The sequence below is a fragment of the Pteronotus mesoamericanus genome, unplaced genomic scaffold, assembly GCF_021234165.1.
Source record: "Pteronotus mesoamericanus isolate MK-2021 breed Mesoamerican mustached bat unplaced genomic scaffold, CSHL_Meso_final scaffold_118, whole genome shotgun sequence".
NCBI classification, from domain to species: domain Eukaryota; kingdom Metazoa; phylum Chordata; class Mammalia; order Chiroptera; family Mormoopidae; genus Pteronotus; species Pteronotus mesoamericanus.
In genome coordinates, this window is record NW_026555301.1 from 13,981,596 (window position 1) to 14,000,596 (window position 19,001).

At 41.4% G+C, this 19,001-nt stretch overlaps 1 protein-coding gene across 1 annotated transcript in view; it reads left to right on the forward strand.

The window, feature by feature from the left end:
- The window catches only part of LAMA1 (laminin subunit alpha 1), a 175,129-nt gene extending 157,496 nt beyond the window's left edge, over positions 1 to 17,633 (forward strand). Inside the window, exons 52-63 of the mRNA XM_054587387.1 lie at positions 1,196 to 1,310; positions 1,505 to 1,666; positions 4,339 to 4,490; positions 5,194 to 5,379; positions 6,777 to 6,912; positions 8,290 to 8,402; positions 11,906 to 12,095; positions 12,654 to 12,812; positions 13,315 to 13,468; positions 14,787 to 14,920; positions 16,623 to 16,845; positions 17,467 to 17,633. Coding sequence (XP_054443362.1) covers positions 1,196 to 1,310; positions 1,505 to 1,666; positions 4,339 to 4,490; positions 5,194 to 5,379; positions 6,777 to 6,912; positions 8,290 to 8,402; positions 11,906 to 12,095; positions 12,654 to 12,812; positions 13,315 to 13,468; positions 14,787 to 14,920; positions 16,623 to 16,845; positions 17,467 to 17,627 — 1,885 coding nt within the window. The 3' untranslated portion in view covers positions 17,628 to 17,633. The remainder of the gene's footprint in view (positions 1 to 1,195; positions 1,311 to 1,504; positions 1,667 to 4,338; positions 4,491 to 5,193; positions 5,380 to 6,776; positions 6,913 to 8,289; positions 8,403 to 11,905; positions 12,096 to 12,653; positions 12,813 to 13,314; positions 13,469 to 14,786; positions 14,921 to 16,622; positions 16,846 to 17,466) is intronic.
- The last annotated feature ends 1,368 nt before the right edge of the window (positions 17,634 to 19,001 follow it).

A 19,001-nucleotide genomic window follows, 5' to 3' on the forward strand; every position in this document is an offset into this window, starting at 1 on the left:
CTATGGGTTGAACAACCCAGGCCCTCTTTCCCCTTATTTTTGCTAGAAGTTTATGAAAGTTTCAAGGAATGTAGTTTGCAATGGCAGTCACCCCTCCCCTTCCCCAGTCTTAAAAATAAATACACCTAAATTTCTGGGAATTGGTCACATGTGTCCCAGGTCTTACTCCCTCACCAGGACACAGCCGGGACTAGAAGCCAGTCTCCTAATCCCTGGTTGTAGATACCACCCCCTGACATGGTACGCTGAGGGTGCTCCTCTGTGCTGTGCCTAAATAACATGGAGTGTAGATATTGGAGTAAAAGACAGAGCCCGTTTCTTAGGAAGTCATCCCAAATCACAGACTCATGCTAGAAGGGACTTGGGTATCATCAAGGCCAGCCTCTTTATCTGCAATGGAAGAAACCGCGATGCAGAAACATTGAGATTTGTCCTAAATCATAGAGTTGTTTAATGGTTCACAGCTCAACACAGAGAAAAAGAAAAATGAGATGTGACTCTCACAGAAAACCATGTTACTAACTGCTGTTTAAGAGCATAACTTAGTATGCTCACTATTTTGGGGAGGAGTGCCTAACCACATTATAGCCTCACCACTTGTCACAGCAGTGTGGCAACTTCTGTTAAGAAAAATATGATATTGACTTGGAGTCTAAAGATAGGCTTGTGAATTATCCCAGATTTCACCACATGAAATTATTATTTCACTCAGGACAAAGTTCATGACTATGCAGTATGAACAAAAAACAAATGACTTCTCTACCCATGTGATCCTAGGAAATCACGTTGCCCACACTTGCCCCAGTGTGAGCGAATGTTCTATCTCATGGAGACTGGATTATAATCTCTGTACTGTAATTTCCTTAGGACAATACTCTTTCTTTTAATTGGCCTGTGTTTTAGTATGTTTAAGTTTTAATGACTATAATATTTGCCCTTGAAATATTAAACATTTTTATAAAGGTAGCCATCTAAATAGTCAATTGCACACAATTCAGCCCCTTTCTTTAGTCCTAAAGAGAGAATTTGTTTGAGACTTGAAGTTCTTACCATCAGTACCCTTCTTTGAGGGAGGCCTGAACATTTCTGCAGAATCACACATGGAAACAGATCTTTCTTATTTGTAGGTCCATTTGTATTCCCTCTTTCAAAAATGGAATTACAACCTTTGTTGTTCTCATGTCCTTCCCTACAGGAAAGGTGTCACCAGCAAAAGCTACGTGGGCTGTATCAAAACCCTGGAGATATCCAGATCAACCTTTGATTTGCTCAGAAATTCCTATGGAGTGAGAAAAGGCTGTATACTGGAGGTGGGAAACATTTTATTAATATTGGACTAAGTTTGTATAAATGCCCGCTGATTTATCAACCTAATAAAGTAATACAATCTAAAGCAGTGGGGCGAACAGGAAAGAGCTGAAGGGGAGGTCAGGCGGTCCCTCCACTGCGGGAGACCCAGCATGCGGAGGGACCTGACTGTGCTTTTCCTTTCCTTTGCGACCAGCCTATCCGGAGTGCTAGCTTCTTGAAAGGCGGCTATGTTGAGTTGCCACCCAAGCCTTTGTCTCCAGAATCGGAATTGTTGGCAACATTTGCCACCATGAACAGCAGTGGCATCATCCTGGCTGCCCTGAGCAAGCATAGGGAGAATCGGCAGGCCCATGGGGTGAGTAGCTCAAATGCTAGGGAGCACTAAGCTCAGAAAGGAAATGACTCCAGGAAAAACCAAATGGAAAATGACTTAGTTGTAAGTGCTTATTGTTTATGGGCATGCATTTTTAGTAAGTACAAGTGGCTATGGTTGAATGTCTTTCTCTTACGAATCAGCAGTTTCTTTGTGTTGCATCATTCATGTTCCTTGTCTGGCTACTAAGAAGAAAAATACTTGTTGTCTACTTCTAATTATTTTAAAACTCATTCAGATAGCATATACTGAAATTTCTTCTACTTGTTATGGTTGTTACTCTTGATTCTAAGGCTAAAACAGCAAGATCTCAAATTCTGTAAAGTTATTTAGTACACTGCTCCATGAAGCAGGATTTTGTTTACCTATTACTATAGGATGGAAAGGAGCAGAAAGAGAAAGGTGACCTGTGACAAGCACATAGACCAGCATTAGGATAAGACAGAAAAGTTAATCATTTGCCATATTAATATTTCATTTCAATAGCATAGGTGACATTTATACTTTGCTCAAACTTTTGTATACACATAATCTGAAGAATCTTCACAAATTGCTGATGTATCATCTTAATGAAGTAGAGGCCATGTGACTACCGTTTACAGAGTACTGTCCCTCTGCTGTGGTCATTTAGCAGACATTGCTGTGCAGTTATCACAACCACTCTGCAGAGTGAATGCTGCTTCTCATATTTTGCTGAAGAAGAAATGGGTTCAGAGAGACTGGTTAACCTGCCTGAACTCACACAGCTATTATACATATGTCAGAGCAAGGACTGGAACACCAGTCTGAAGACCTCAAATACCTCACAAGCCTCTTGATGAAGGGCTAACAATCACAGATTGGTTTATGGGCTTCATCAGTCTTTTTTTTTCAGTTGAGGTGAAATTCACATAACATAAAAGTAACGGTTTTAAAGTGAACAACAGTGGCATTTAGAGCTTTCGCAGTGTTGTGAAGCCACCTCTCTATCTAATTCCAAAACATTCTCATCACTGAAAATATTAAACATCCACTTTCCCACTGCCCCCCTCCCTGCCCCAGGGAACCACCAATCTTCTTTCTGTGAATGAATTTAGCCAGTCAGTATATTTCATATAAATAGACTCATACAACATGTGATCTTCAGTGTTCGTTCACATTGTAGCATGCATCAGTACTTCTTCTTATGACTAATGAACATTCTACTGTATGTACATAGTGTAATTTTTATATTAGTTCATTAATGAACATTTGGGGTTGTTACTACCTTTTGGCTATTATGAATAATGCTGCTCTGAATAGTCACATACAACCTTGTTTTGAGTACTTGTTTTCATTTCTTTTGGGTGCATACTTAGGAGTCAAATTGCTGAGTCATGTAATAATTGTATGTTTAATTTTTTGAGGAACCATCAGACTGTTTTCCTCCACCAGTCTTAATAGGACCACTTGCAAATCAAAGTTTCTCCTAAGTCAGCAAAAAGGAATGCTGTCACCCAGTGCTAGCAGTTCTACCAGTGGACCTCTTTTCAATATGACACAAAACGTTTTAAGAGCTTTAAACATTTCAAACTCTTCAACTCTTTAATCCCATGTCTATAAATATTAAAAACAATTTCACAGGCAACATAAGTTAAATATTCATTATATATGGCTATTCAAAATTATATATAGCCCTTGACTGATGTAATTCAGTGGGTTGGGCCTCATCCACAGCTAAAGGTCCCTGGTTCAATTACTAGTCAGGGCAATGCTTGGGCTGCCGGCCAGGTCCCCAGCTGGGGACATGTGAGAGGCAACTGATCAATGTTTCTCTCATACCTCAATGTTTCTCCCACTTTCCTTCTCTCCCCCTCCCCTCTCTCTAAAAATAAATAAAATCTTTTAAAAAATTATATATAAACTACCTGAATTTTTAACATAAGGAAATAGATCCAGATCCCACAATGAGATAGCACCTCACAACCTGTTAGAATGGCCATGATCTAAAAGACAGGAAATAACAAATGTTGGTGAGGATGTAGAGAAAAGGTAGCTTTCCACATTCTTGGTGGGGATGTAAATTGGTGCAGCCACTGTAGAAAACAGTATGGAGATTTCTCAGTATGATCCAGCAATTCCGCTTCTAGGTGTATAGCTAAAGGAAATGAAATTACTATCTGGAAAAGATATCTGCACCCCCATGTTCCCTGCAGCATTATTTATAATAGCCAACACATGTATGTTAAATAAACTTATTTTAATCATTTTGCAATATATACATATATCAAATCATTATGTTGTACACCTTAAACTAATACAATATTATGTGTAAATTATATCTCAATAACACTGGGAAAAGAAATAGATTAATGACTTACAATGTATCTGTTTGTTGGTACATAATGTGGCAATAAATAATAAATAGGAAGACTGTAGAAATGTAAATCTTCGATATGGTTAGTGATAATAACATAATACAGAATGTAAAATATATGAATAGAGAAGAGAAAGTAATATACAAACTTAAAATGGTTGTTTTAGATGGTGATACTTCCGAGAAATTGCTTACTTGGTGTTAATATTCCCACAAAATTGCTTACTTGGTGCTAATTATCTTCATAAGATGATAATTCTTAAAACCATACAGTAATGTTTTTTTTTTTCCTGTGGAATCCTTTATGCAATCTTTCCAGCCCTTCTTTTCCATCATGCTCATTGAAGGCCACATTGAAGTGCATGTTAACTCTGGGGATGGGACAAGCCTGAGAAGAGCTCTTCTGCATGCTCCCATGGGCACATACAGCGACGGTCAAGAGCACTCTATCTCCTTGATAAGGAGCGGGAGGTATTTGTGTAACTAGGGCACGGTGACCTAACGGAGATTCCCCAGTAGTAACCTTGTTATGGTACTCTTTGTACGAATGATTGGGATGACTACTATGATGTCATTAGCAGTTAGAGTTCTTATAGTCCCAAGAGAATTCTATAACCTTGCTAGAATACTTCCTTAGGTATTATTTTATGTGTTTTTAATAAGATTTTTGCATAATTTTCATAATTAAACAACCTTAACCCTTCCCTTTTTTGATGTCCAGTATAAATTATCTCTACATTAGATTAATTTTGTTGCAAATAGTATTAGTAAGTGTTAGCAGCAAATCAATACTAAATAATAAATGGTAAAATAGTAAATAGTAAAATGTAAGAAATAAGATATATCAACATTCTTGTATATTTTCCTTCAAAACTATAGACCAAATGCTTTAAAAGCACACTGGACATTTTATTACAGATAAAAGAAAAACACCCTCCAAAAAAATTGAATTTAATAATAGCTAATAACATTCCGTTCATTTTTGGAGAATGTTCAGTGGTAGGTTTTAGTTTTCAAAATTCACCTTTTTATACACACAAAATGTCATATTAAAATTTATTTTTAGGGAACTTTTCTTATTCAGTAAGTACTTGTGGAATTATGTATTAAAATAGACAGTTATATTTTATTATATTTAAAAGCTTTTGAAAATTTTTTTCCTTCAACGTTTTAGAATTATCACTGTCCAATTGGATGAGACAAATCCTGTAGAAATGAACTTGGGCCTGTCCGTGGAAAGCATGACAATAAATGTATCCAGCCTGTACATAGGGGGGATTCCAGAGGGTGAGGGGACAGTGATGCTCAAGATGAGAAGATCATTCCATGGCTGTATCAGAAACCTTGTCTTTAACATGGAGTAAGTATAACTGTGCTCTCAGCATGTTTTTGACTTCTGGATCTTTTATTGCTGAGTACTGACACTAATCTACCATCTAATTTTGTTGTTTGAGATTGCTAAAATTCTACAGGTTCCTAAAGTGAACCCCATTGTTCTATCATGAAAGTCTCCCAAATGGATTTTACTGAATCAAAATGATGAATAGATTTGGTCATCACACATAAAAAAAAATCATTGAACATTAGTTCCTTAGGACGATCGATAAACAGCAGAGATCAAATATATTTTTGGCATGCATTTAAGTGAATGTAGAGATTTTGTGATGGAAGTTTCTTGTTGTCTGGAGCTCATTGATTTAAAGGAGGCTTTACAACTGGGCTATTTACAGCTCCCACTTATTAATGGCTCCTCCTGAAATAGTTGCTACCTAATTAAGAACTGGAAGTCTCCATCCCCTGTGTGGGACTCATGATGCAGAAGAAAATGAATATGTGCCCATGGACATCTGATGCCTCCTTGCTCATCCTACACCTGTTGTGAGCGTGCTGGCAGAACAGAGCCATGGTTAGACCTGGGCAGGCCATAATCTGCACAGGAGAAACTAAATGTGCACTGAACATCAACGGACTGAAGTTCCCCTCTTGACTTGCCTTCTGACCTTGGGCAAGGACTTGGATCTTTCATGGGCTCAGTGTCTTTCTTTGTGAAAGAACCCCTTAGGAGTCCTTGAAATTTGCAAGAATAAATCATTGCATTGGATTTCAACACAATTATTATGTCAGACCCTAGATATAGTTATTTTTACACTTGATATATTTACCCAATTGTCTTCTTATTAATTGATTAAGCATCTATATGTTCTTGAAAGCTGTGAGGCTGGGAACTCGATAGGGCAGAAACCTCTCTGTGCTGTTCATGGTCATGTCCTCAGAGTGTGGCAGTAAGGTATGTGTGGACAGGGGACATGTTGCCAAAGCTTCAGTGTCAAAGAGACTTATGACAAGTATAGTTCATGGCTTTCTGGCAAAGGAAAACCTGTGTGAAAGAAAGAAAGGAAACTGAAGCCACTGCAGTGCTGTGAGAGCCAGAGATGGAATCTGCCCCTGAAGTGGCCCAGCCAAGGCTGCAGGAGGAGGTGGCCACAGTTGAGCCAACTCTTGAAGGATGCTGGGGAATGGCCAGGTGGACAACATGGGGATGAGCCGGGGGGTGGGGGCAGCAGAAACATCAAAAAAGAGAAATATAAGGATATCTGGACTTCTGGTGAGTGTGAAGAATGGTCAATTTGGTTACTCTAAGAGTAATATATCAATGTTTTTTAATGGATTTTAAGTGTTCTATAATCAGATGACATCAGTTCATGTGTTGGCTTGTAGTATCCTAATTAATTTTGAAAACACTTTGTTTGTTTCTAGACTTTTGGATTTCTCTCGTGCAGTTGGCTATGAACAAGTGGACTTGGACACCTGCTTGCTATCAGAAAGGCCTAAGCTGGCTCTTCATGGAGTGGATGGCGAGCTCCCGCCAGAGCCCCAGCCTTTACCCAGCCCAGTAAGCGGGGCTCTCTTACATCAGTGAGGTCTGCTCAGAACAAAGAGCACAGCCCAGAGGAAATTAAAATGGGGGCCTCATTTCACAGTGTTGGGAAAGCTGAATGAGTGCCTGGAGCAGTGATGAGAAGGGAGAGGGTGGTGCCACTTGAGTGTGGGAGCTGAGGCTGCTGAGAGAGCGAGCTGTCTGGTAGACACAGAAGCATGGAGAAGACAGGCCCTGCCAGAGAGGCCACCTGAGCCCCGAGGTGGGGAGAAACGCTCCCTTTCTTACATCCACCCACCGTCCAGCCTCCCAGCACTGCCTTCCTTTGGCACAACCAACTGGAGGCCACTTTTCATAGGAGCCTGGATGGAGTTACAGGGTCACCCTGTGATCAAAAGCAGTAAGGGGGCAGGGAGGGGATGGTTCTCAGCAGACTCACAGATGACATGGCACAGCCTTCACGGACTGCAGGGCGCAACACTCAGGCACCCTCGCCTGGCTGCCATACAGCAAGCATTTTGACAGAGTTTCTGTGAGGACTCATGATCACTTTGGAATTAGTCAGAAACATGAAAATAAGTGCTTAACGGAAGCCACTGTACATATTGTTTTAAAAAAAGTATTTGATTCATCTAGGAAAAGCCAGTTTTGACAATATTTTTAATGGCAGTCATTGTTAGTTTTCAGTTTCTCTTTCCTTTTCTGATTTCTCTGTTTCCTTGATTGAAAGCATGCACTCTATTTAGATGATGGCGCAGCCACACAAAAGGAACATCCTTCTGAGCAGGGCAGTCTTTGAGTTCAGGATAGTTCTCTTGAAGCATCAGCCTCCACTGCCCCACGCCCCCCACATCCCACCCCCTCCCCCTGCCCCCACCCACCAGAGCTAGAAAATGGAGTCTGAGGCCTCACCTGGTTTGAGGTCAGTGTGTGCTGACCACCTTCTCTGGCTCCTCACATTCTGCCCCGGGGGTCTGGGAGCCACTTCCAGCTGACTCCTCTTGGCTTCACCTTCTCCTTTCTGTGAGGAATTAGAGACATGGAATTCAGAGCCCCTGCTGGGCTTGTCCCCTCTGGGCATGCCCAGTGTCCTAATGCCTCTGCAGCAGCTGCTCCTGCAGTACTGGCATCTTCTAAGCAGAGGTAAGGTGGGGTGGGGGCGGTGGAACACAGGACAGTGAGGGTAGCAGCAAGGCCTTAACACTTGAGAAGCTCTAAAGGCTCAGTGAGTAAATTATTTAAAACAGAGAAAATTAAATCAGTGCAAACATGTATTTGTGATTATTGGTGTTCTGATATGATTGCTTCTGAGATGTTTTCCTCAGAAGACTGTGCATGTGTTCGTGGGGGTCTTGGCTATGCTCAGCTGAGCATCTTGTGGATCTCTTACAGCAACAGTGTGCCGTGGACGGAGTCCCCGAGTATGTCCCCAACGCTCACCAGTTTGGCCTTGCACAAGGCAGCCATTTGGTGCTGCCTTTCAATCAGCTGGCTGTCAGAAAGAGGTAGGCATTGCTCTAAAGCCCTTTTGAGGGATTCTATTGCTCGATGAATACAGAGGTATTCTTTAGCAATGGGTCTCTTCCAAAGCAGCTTTTAAAATTGTATTATGGAGTGTTCAACTGGCAACAAAAAGATAGCAGTAAGAAGGCAAAGAGATAGGAGTGCAGCCTTCATGCCAATCAGATGCTTACAATGTGGTTCAATGGGGTGTCCAGGGTTTGTCTTCACCCCTTCTAGATGATGGCTGGTTGTTGCCTCTTTATGTGCATATAGGAAAGCATGGAAGTATCTACCTAAATCACTCCTCACTCCTGGAACCCAAAGTCCCCTAGATCTATCATCAAGGAGTGACCAACCTGCATCCCTCAGGCCACATGCAGCTCAGGGTGGCTATGAACGCAGCCCAACAAAAAATCATAAATTTACTTAAAACACTATGAGATTTTTTTTGTGTGTGATTATGTGTCACAATGTACTTAATGTGTGGCCCAAGACAAGTCTTCTTCTTCCAGTGTGGCCCAGAGATGCCAAAATATTGGACACCCTTGATTCAGCCCCATTCTATTGTAAGCATGTGCTAATCTGATGAAATTGTCTACCCACTCTTTCACTATGCCCCCCAAAATTCCTGGGGCCATACTCACACTGCTATATACATTTAGTCTCTCCCTCACACTTGCCTGTCCCCAAGGATCCTTCTTAGGCGAGGCCAGCTCACATCCCACAGATCTCAAGACCTGAGGCTGGCTGAGGTCCCTCCAACTCCACATCCTTCCTGTCTCCTCTGAATCTAGCTGCCATGCCCTGTGCCTCTTGTTCCTACCCTTTGTGATAACCTCCCCCCATCACCTTCAGACGTTAGCTTAGTGTCTTTTTTCTACCATTCCTGCCATTGTTCTCCATGAATTCACAGCCACCCAACCAACAGCTGACCTTTCAAGTTGTCTGGCTCCATCTGTCAGTGGTTTTTTCTTCCTTCCTCAGTCACCCTCTCCCCATGGTCATACCCTTGCTTGCTTCTTAAGTGTTTATTCCACCTCCAAATTCTTTACTTTAAGCATCTGTGTAACCAACCTCTTCCCCATCTCTACTGTTACTCTCCTATAAAGTCCTCAACTGCATCAAGACCTCTAAGCCCTCATGTTTTCTCATGGTCATCACCTCCTTCCCTAGCCCCACAGCACAATTTACCTTCTACCCAGGGGATGGATGCAATTATTACAGATGTTCCTTTGTAGACTCCCTTAACACTCTCATCTCTTCTACTGTGACCACAGGTAAAACCCACACTTGGCCTAATTCATGCCAGAACCCAAGCTAGTGCTCAAGGCTGCAGAAGTGCATGTCTCCATCCTACCATAATGTTAAAGCCATGGCCACAAATCTCAGATAAAACATCCAGGCTATATGGGGAGCCAATACATTTCTCTGATACATTTTTTTATTTTTCATAGTTTCTCCTCTTATCTCAAAACTCATACATCCTTCTTCATGCCCTAGCTGATGACTTGCCTCATTGAGATAAAAAAACTTCAACTGTCCACCTCCAGAAAAAGCAATCCACTGCCTTTGTCCCCACCCCAGAAAAAGCAATCCACTGCCTTTGTCCACCTCTTCCCCTGACACAGAAGGACAGTCCTTATTCTCCCTCGCACTTGTCTTCCAGAGCCTGCCACCTCTCTCCTTTCAGAGACAAACGCAACATCTGAGCCCCCCTCTTTCATACATGAGTTCCATCAACACAGAGACACAGTCATCATCCCTCTTATCATCAATGATAACGAGAAGCCAACACTGTGCCAGAGACTGTCTCAGTATTTGACACACAAACCGTGACTTAGTCCTCACATATTTATCCTGTGATGAAGGTATTACTGTTATCTTCATTTTAGAGACAAGGAAATTGAGGCACAGGGAAGGTAAGTGATCTGCTCAGGGTCACACAGCAGAGCTAGAATTTAAACCCAGTTACTATGGCCCCAGAGGCTATACCTGTAACTACCGCTCCCTCTCTTGTAGTTTCCAACTTTTAAAACAGAAACTCTCCAGAAGTCTTCACACCTCTCCCCAGTCCTTCACATGTGGTATCCTGGCTCTATTGCACAGTAAGATTTCTTGAAGGAGTTGTCTTATGTGGCTGTCTGCCTTTTCTCACCCCTCACTTCCTCCCCCACCCATCCAGTCAGCCTCCCCTCACTCCTCTGTTGCTCTTGCCAAAGTTGTCCCGAGACCTGTTATGGCCACATTCTGTTGTGCCTCCTCTGCTTGGCCCTCAGAAACGTCATACTCACTTAGTCACTCGATACTCTGGGCCCATATGCTGCTAATTTCCTGCTCCCTCCCTGCCCGTCCCTGCTCAGTTTCCTTTGCTGGCCTTCTTCCACCAGTGAAGGCCAGGGCCCCTTTCACATATTCTCCCAGGGCAACTTGGAAATACATTCTTTTTGGCAACACCCACATTTTTAGCCCTGACTTTCACTTAAAGCTCAGGAGTTGTATCCCCAACTGGCTGCTTGATATCTCCATGGATTGGGACAGACTCCTCAACCTCAGTACACCAAAAGGAAATTCACACTCTTGCAAATCCCCAAACCTGTTCTCCTTGTCCCTGCCATGTCTTACAGACATCACCATTTATGTAGTTGTCCAAGGACCAAACGGAGAGGTTTTCTTCCCCTCACTCTCTAAATTCAGTCCACCTGCAAGCCCTATTGCTGCTGCTTCCAGAATGTTTCATGCATTAGTTCACCCCCTCTGCATCCCCCACCATCACCCTGGTCTAAGCCACCACCAGGCCTCTGCGGACTAACAGCAGCTTGTCTGATGCCTACTGTCGCCCTGGCTCCATTTGATTTGTTCTTCAAAATTTTATTTTAAGATATAAATCAAGTCATGCTCACTCCCCTTCTTAAAACACTCCTGTGACTTACCAATGCACTTAAAATAAAATTTAAATACTGCCTCCCAGAGCCCCTCATCCACAAGGATGGAGCCATGCCGCTCTTTGCTACCCCAGTGTGCTTTGGTGGCATCACACTTCCTTCTGTGGAAGGGCACCAGACACCACCTTTCCCTCCACCCCAGTGTGGTGCCATCTCCCATGTGGCCCTGGCTGAAGATTCCTGTGGAGGCTTGTGGGGCTTCCTCCGGTCTGTCATTCAGATCTCAGCTGAAATACCATCTTCCAGAGTTGCCTTCCTGACAACTTAACGTACCCACCATTGGCCTCCTCACAACGTAATAACTCTGGTATATTTCTGGTATTAGTTTCAAGGAAGAAGGGAACTTCCCTTTTTGTTCACTGCCTTAGCCTCAGCTCCTAGAACCATGCCTAGGGGCACACAGTAACTGTTAGTTGAATGAATGAATGGGTAAATGAGTGACTCTCCTGAGATGCTAAATATAAATGTTGGAATAATTATTGGGTTACCTCTTTGAAGTTATTTTAAAAAGTAAATGGGAAAGTTTATTCCTTTCTGAGGGCTGAGCTCTTGTTTTCCTCCAGGCTCTCTGTTGAGCTAAGGATCCGAACATTTGCCTCCAGTGGTCTGATTTACTACATGGCTCACCAGAACCAAGTGGATTATGCCATGCTCCAGCTGCATGGGGGCCACCTCCACTTCATGTTTGACCTTGGGAAAGGAAGAACAAAGGTCTCTCATCCTGTGCTGCTCAATGATGGCAAGTGGCACACGGTACGCTCGCAAGAAGCTTCTGATCACTCCATTCAAGTTTCATTCCATCTGTTCCTTGTGTCCTCTCCACTTCACTGGAGTGAAATTATTCTCTCAGATTCCTAGCTTGCCTTTTGTTTGCTCTCTCTCCAATAGAATGTAAGTACCTTGCAGGCAGGGACCTTTTCTGCTTCCTGAACTATCCCCAGGGCCTAGCCCAGTGCCTGATACTTCATAACCACTCAGCAAACATTGCTGGAAAGGTACCAAAAATGTTCTCACCTTAATGAGAAAGAAATTAAGCCCACCCATGGTGTGAATGGGCCAAATCTGAGAGCACAGCATCTAGTATCTTGTCAATAGGACTCTGGAACCCTTGTTTTCTAAAGTATGCATTGCCCCTGCATCCCATCTCTAGCAGGCTCAGTCTCTTCGTGGCACCAGCTGTGTAAAACTCAGAGCCATCCTTTAGGGTGTCATTTGGGTTATTACAGCTATAATGAATAGAGTTGCAAGCACACATCTGTTAAAGTTTTCTCAGATTCCCTAAAAATCATGCGTGTTTTCATTTTGCTCTAGGTCAAGACAGAGTACTTTAAAAAAAAGGGCTTTATGATGGTTGATGGCCAGGAATCCCCCATGGTGACCACAGTGGGAGATGGCACCGCCTTGGATGTAGAAGGAAAGTTGTACCTGGGAGGCCTTCCCTCTGATTACAGGTCCAGGAACACTGGGATTGTAAGCAGCATTTTCTGTGTGGGGCCCATGTTACCTTTATCGTCGTTGTGTTTATTTTTAAAGGAACATTTTTATGTTCAAATTGTCTTGTTTTTTGACCTGCGGTTTGGCTGCAAGATGCAATCCTCTCAAACCACAGCCCTGGATGGTGTACTGGGGCTTCCCCTTGAAGCCCAGCCAGCCCTCCTGTTAGTTAATGAACATATTTCTTTCCACAGCTATTTAGCCCCAGTGATATTCAGGAAAGTCTAAGAAATTTTTATTTGAAGATTAGAAAACTCCTCCTTGACTTCCACAATATTTAATCAAAATAATAAAAAACACATTTACTGCATTATTAGCAAAGATATTTAAATAGTAGCTTTAAGTTAGATGTCCAGGTGAAGTTTTGTGGCAATTAGATTTTAAAAACCAAATGATAATGTTGTTGAAGTATAGGGAAAATTTGCCCTTACCCTCCTCATTGTACTCACCACCGTCCCCCTCATGTCATTTGGTTTAGATCACCCACAGCATCCCTGCTTGCATTGGGGAGGTGACTGTGAACAGCAGGCAGCTGGACAAGGACAGCCCAGTGTCAGCATTTGCAGTAGCCAAGTGCTATGCAGAGGCCCAAGAAGGAACTTTCTTTGAAGGAAGTGGATATGTAGCTCTTGGTATGTATTATAGACAATCCCAAAGGAAATCTTTGGGATTCACCTGCCCTCTAAGATGATATGGATCCAAGACATATATGACACAGCAGGACCCACTGGCCAAGGCTGCAGCAAGACCACATTTAATTAAATGTTCCAGTTTATTTTGATTTCTCAACCTGTAGTATACAAACCTTCTCACCTCTGTGCCATCCCTGTGGCCCAAAAATAGGCTCCCATGTCTTGTCGCAATACAGCTCCTGACATACATGTGGTCCTGGTTCCATCTGTATTCTCCCCAAATTTATGCAAGGCATGCTCTTGGTGTCCAAGTTAACAAAGGCCTTTGGATTAAAAAAAATAATAAGAAGCATAAAATATTTAGACCAGACCAGCCAGCCAAATGCAAGTCAGATTCGATGAAGAAATTAACTCCATTTAGATCGTTGAAAATATTAATCAATTAGAAGTAAAAGAATTCCAATCTCTAAATTGCCTTAGAATGTAAATTCTCAAAGCTTAGAACAAGCCCTTATGAGGCACCTCACATGGCCTCCTCCTTTTATTGTAGATACTTAATTTGCTGGTTAACTTCCTGTTTGTACTCAGAACCATGCTCCTCTCCACCCTGTTCTCCTTTCTATCACAAAGAACTCATTTTTCTGGTTCCTTTGCCCTGCAGCCTCCAGGAAAGTTCTGGTGGGAGACTGGGGCAGGAGGGAGCGGGGGAAAGCTAACACACTTCTCTCCTTCACTCTGCTTGAGAGCTCTGGTAACACCGCCTTCTCCCATTTTTCCTTCAGCCCTGGGTGTGGTAACGACTGTCTTCTATTACTAATATCCTCAATTTATCTCAGCTTTTTTATTCACCTGAATAAAAAAATTCCTTCAACTAAATCTCCATTTTTAAAAAAACCTACTGTAGACTCTGACTAATCCACTCAGTAAATGATGACACACCCAGGATGGGAAAACAAAACAGACTGTTCTTGTATAGATCATGAAGGGATCAATACATTGGATATTGGGTATATTGGATCAAACCCCTTTCCCTTTTTCCCTACATGGCTCTAGATGAGAGGATGTGCCTGTATTGTCTTTAGAAACATCACTTCATCTTACAGATATGCAAGCTGAGACTAGAGATTAAAGGTGACTTGCTGATGGTGGAGCTGGATCCAGAGAAGGAGGTAGAGCTGTGTCTCCTGAACCTCAGTCAGAGGTTTAGATGTATAGCCATCCCAGCCCACTGTGGGGGCAGGACATGTCTCTCCAAGCCCCAGCCTTCTTGGGCCTGTCAGGCTCACCTATAACTTGGAACTCTTTTTGTGTTTTCCAGTCAAAGAAGGCTATAAAGTTCGGTCAGATGTGAATATCACACTTGAGTTTCGTACCTCCTCAGAAAATGGCGTCCTCCTGGGGATCAGCAGCGCCAAAGTGGATGCCATTGGGTTAGAGATTGTGAATGGCAAGGTAGGTGTTCAATCTCAATAAGGTGCCCTCGTCGCCTCAGCGTCAGAAACAGAGCAGTTGAGAAACAGTAGAAATATGTAGACCCACACTTCCAATTATCAACTTTAATGGAATGGAGAAAAGATTCAGTTAAATGAAAAAATAGATAATCCTAAAATGCTTTTAAATAACTTATTTTATAATTTTGAAATTGAATTTAAACCAGAGCTGCAACTACAATACAAAGAACTTCTTTTCCTGAACAATCTGAAACTAAGTTTCCAAATTGATGCACTATATTTCCTAATTTTACTTGGAAATAATTATAGATTCATAGAAAGTTGCAATGAATTGTACAGAGAGGTCCTCTTTCATACTTCACATAGGCCCCTCCAGCGGTAGCATCTTGCATAATTCTAGGACAACATCAAATCCATGAAATTGACATTGGCACAGACCACTCAGTTTAAGTTATGCCCTTTGTACATGTACATGTGTGTGTGTAGGCTTTACACAATTTTACCATATGTGTAGCTTCATATAACCAACACCACAATCAAGACACTTAATTGTACCATTAATACAAGTCTTCCTAAAGCTACTCCTTCTGACTTTCTCCCCCTACAACCTAACCCCTGACAATCACTACTATGTTCTCCATCTCTCTAATTGTTAATTGCTTCAGGAGTACTATTCAAATGCAATCATGCAGTATGTGTCCTCCTGAGATTTTTCTTGAGCTACTGCCTCATGGAAGGCAAGGAACAAGTCTAAGTTCTAGATTCCCCCAAACTTATAGCTTGTTTCTATTATTTCCTACTTACTCCTCAGGTTTTTGGTCCCTAGGGGATGCTAGGATGAGGGTGAGAAGAATATAAAAAATTCATCTGATCTCTACCCTACACCTCTTCTCCCTGCTTACTTCATCTCCATGTCGAAACAGAACTGGCTCTACATCATATTGTTGCCTCTCTGTACTGTGGCTAATTGCCAACATATTTTCCTCATCTTTACTTCAAAAGAATTTTGAAAAGTTGTATATCCATTTGCACATTTTTATGTGACACCTGAAAAATGTTATCAGTGTAATAGTTGCAAAAAATGTAATGTCTGACATACTGTGTATTTTACGCTACTATGGCTTATTATTTATTGTTCTTTTAAAACATTTTTAGTGGTTGCCCAAGGGTTTATAACATAAATTTTTAACTTGTCACAGTCTATCTTGAAACAGCACTGAGTAGATTCACATTTAAGAACCTTACAACAGTGTCCTTACTATTCTTCCCTCCCATGTCTTGCATGGCTTAGGTTATTTTTTTTGTTATCATTTACAGTAGGAGAGCATCATAGTTTGTCAGAGGGAGTTAGTAAATGTCCCTTTGTAGGTGCTAGCAACTGCTATGAAATGACACCCTCAGTAAACCCTGAAAAGAGGGGATTGATTTAGGCTGTAGTGCTTAAAGTAGTAAGTAGCTCAGTCTTGTTCCCATGGAGGTGGCCATTTGCCCTTTCTGAAATTTCAGGGATAAAATTGCATCTGAATCCTTTAAAAAGCTACTTTTAAAAACGTTTTTTTTTTATGTCTGTGTTTTATAGTTTCCTCTCCTTTTTAGCAAAGTGCTGGGATTTTATCCACTTCAAGTGCATTATATAAATGGGCTGTGTTTCTTAAATATGAAAAAATTCAGTAAGTATTTGTTTTTGTCTGTTGTTTGTTTAGCTCTTGTTTCATGTTAACAATGGTGCTGGTAGGATAACAGCCACATACGAGCCCAAAGGTGCCAATACTCTCTGTGATGGAAAATGGCACACTCTGCAAGCTAACAAAAGCAAACACCGTGTGATGCTGATTGTTGATGGGAACACCGTTCATGCAGAAAGTCCACACATCCAGTCCACCTCGGTAGACACCAACAATCCCATTTATGTCGGTGGCTATCCTGGTATGTACAGGTGTCTGCTCTGCTCATTCACTTTCAAGGGGCGTTGTCACTGGGGAAAGTCTCAGGTAACGTGGATATAGAATAAGGATTAAGAAAAATATATGGTTTGGGTGACAAGTCCTTTACCATTTAGAAAGGCTATTTCAAATACCTAGGAATTCTTGGAAAATTAAAATAATCTACACATGTAAATTGGTCATTAGGTAGGACTCTGAGAACATTGGAGATGATGTAAAGTAAATTTGATGACTTCACTGAAGCAAGTTGTCTTAGATTACTCCTGTTATGAGGAATCATTTTGGGGTGGGTGATCATTTTAGAGGACAAACGCATGTCTTATCCTCTCATATTGGTTTTGGGTTGGAATTATGCATTTTTATTTGTTCCAAATAACTATTACAAATGATAAAATAAATACCTCTTATGACATTTTTAAATCAAAACTATGCCTTAAAATTATTACATATTAACAGTTTTCATTGACTTATCACAGAAGCCACATATGTGGAAGAATATTATTCTAATTTTGATATAGGATCCAGTTGAGTTTATTTTTGTTCTTATTGGGCTCTCTATGTCATTTAACAATATTAAGCAAAACTTCTCTTCTTTCCTAAACAGCTGATGTAAAGCAAAACTGCCTGAGCAGCCAGACCTCCTTCCGGGGGTGTTTGAGAAAGCTCACGCTGGTTAAGGGCCCACAGGTGCAATCCTTTGACTTCAGCAGCGCTTTTGACCTACAAGGAGTTTTCCCTCATTCCTGTCCCGGGACTGAGCCCTGAACTTAGGGAAACTCCTCAACTGGGAATCAGTTATTGCTAATATTTTGAAGAGAATTATTTTTGTGAATTAAAATTTCTTCAGTTTGGATTCTGTTTCCAACTCAGGTTAAGTGTTCCCAGAGAGAAATTCTGTGTTTATCTTAAACTAAAACCACATGTACAACAAATACCTCTATTAAATAGTTTAAAATATAAATTTAATTCATTGGCTTTCTTTGTTAGTTCTTTTAATGAATCTTTGTAAACATTGAATGTTCTGTTAATTAGTTGACTATATTTCATGATATGCTTTTTAAACTTTTAGAAAATAAAATATAATTTTAGACTATAATAGATTAGAGCAAAAAATGAACACTTTCCTTTCCTTTCTTTACCAAAATGTTAAGTTCTGATTTCTACAACAGGGAAGCAATGCTGTTGGTTACACGCCAGCCAAGAGCACCAGCTGTTCGTCACTTAAGCGTTAAACAGGCTCCAGGGAGCCATGGGGGCAAAGGGAGCAAAGGAAGGGCCAGAACCTCCTTTAGATATATTGTTGAGTCAGGACATAACAGCATTTTTCAGGACAAAAAACAAAACAAAAAAAAAAGCATTGCAACTTTGTAACTAGTTAGTTCTCCTTTAATTGTCTACTATTTTTCACCTTTTGATCAGCTACTTTTCCAGGGAGAATGTATATAATTTCAAAAGAAGGAAATTTTAAAAGCCACACATACCTTTGCATTCTTTTAATTAACTAAGCAGTTTTAAACCCAGATTGCTGAAGTCTTATTTGGTTCCCTCCAAATGTATTTAGTTCTGCTCTGTGGCCATGGCTGGGGTCAAAATCGCTGTTACTCCATAATCCTTATAAAAACAATTCCTTTTTTCAAATGCTTACTTGAAGAGAGGACTCTACCTCTCTTAGCAGTGACCCGCTTTTCCAATATGGAAGGTGATAAATTCAATTACTATTTCTGTGGGAGATTTTAATTTGATAAACCAGGAAGGCGACTGTGGTCATGTTCCTTGTCCCTCTTCTGTGCTTTGCTCATGGTCTCTGAACTCTCGTGGTAATCTGCACCCCCTTCCTGGTTAAATATGGGCGTGAAGATGTTACAGAAAGATAGCAGCCAACTGTGGAAGTCTGAGTTCTGTAGCACCTGGCAGTTTAAGGACGCAGACTCCTGCAGCCTAAAGGCATCCACTTGGGCAGCTGAGTTAGATAAGGAACGTTTGCATCTCAGCGGTGAAAATGTACAAAGCGACCCTCACTAGACTGTGGGTGGTCTTTCTGTTCATTTTTCCATGGGAACCATCTACATCAGGAGATGACGTGCCAGACCCTTGTCCACCATGTTGGGAGGAGTGATTCAAACCAGGTCAGAGAGCAGA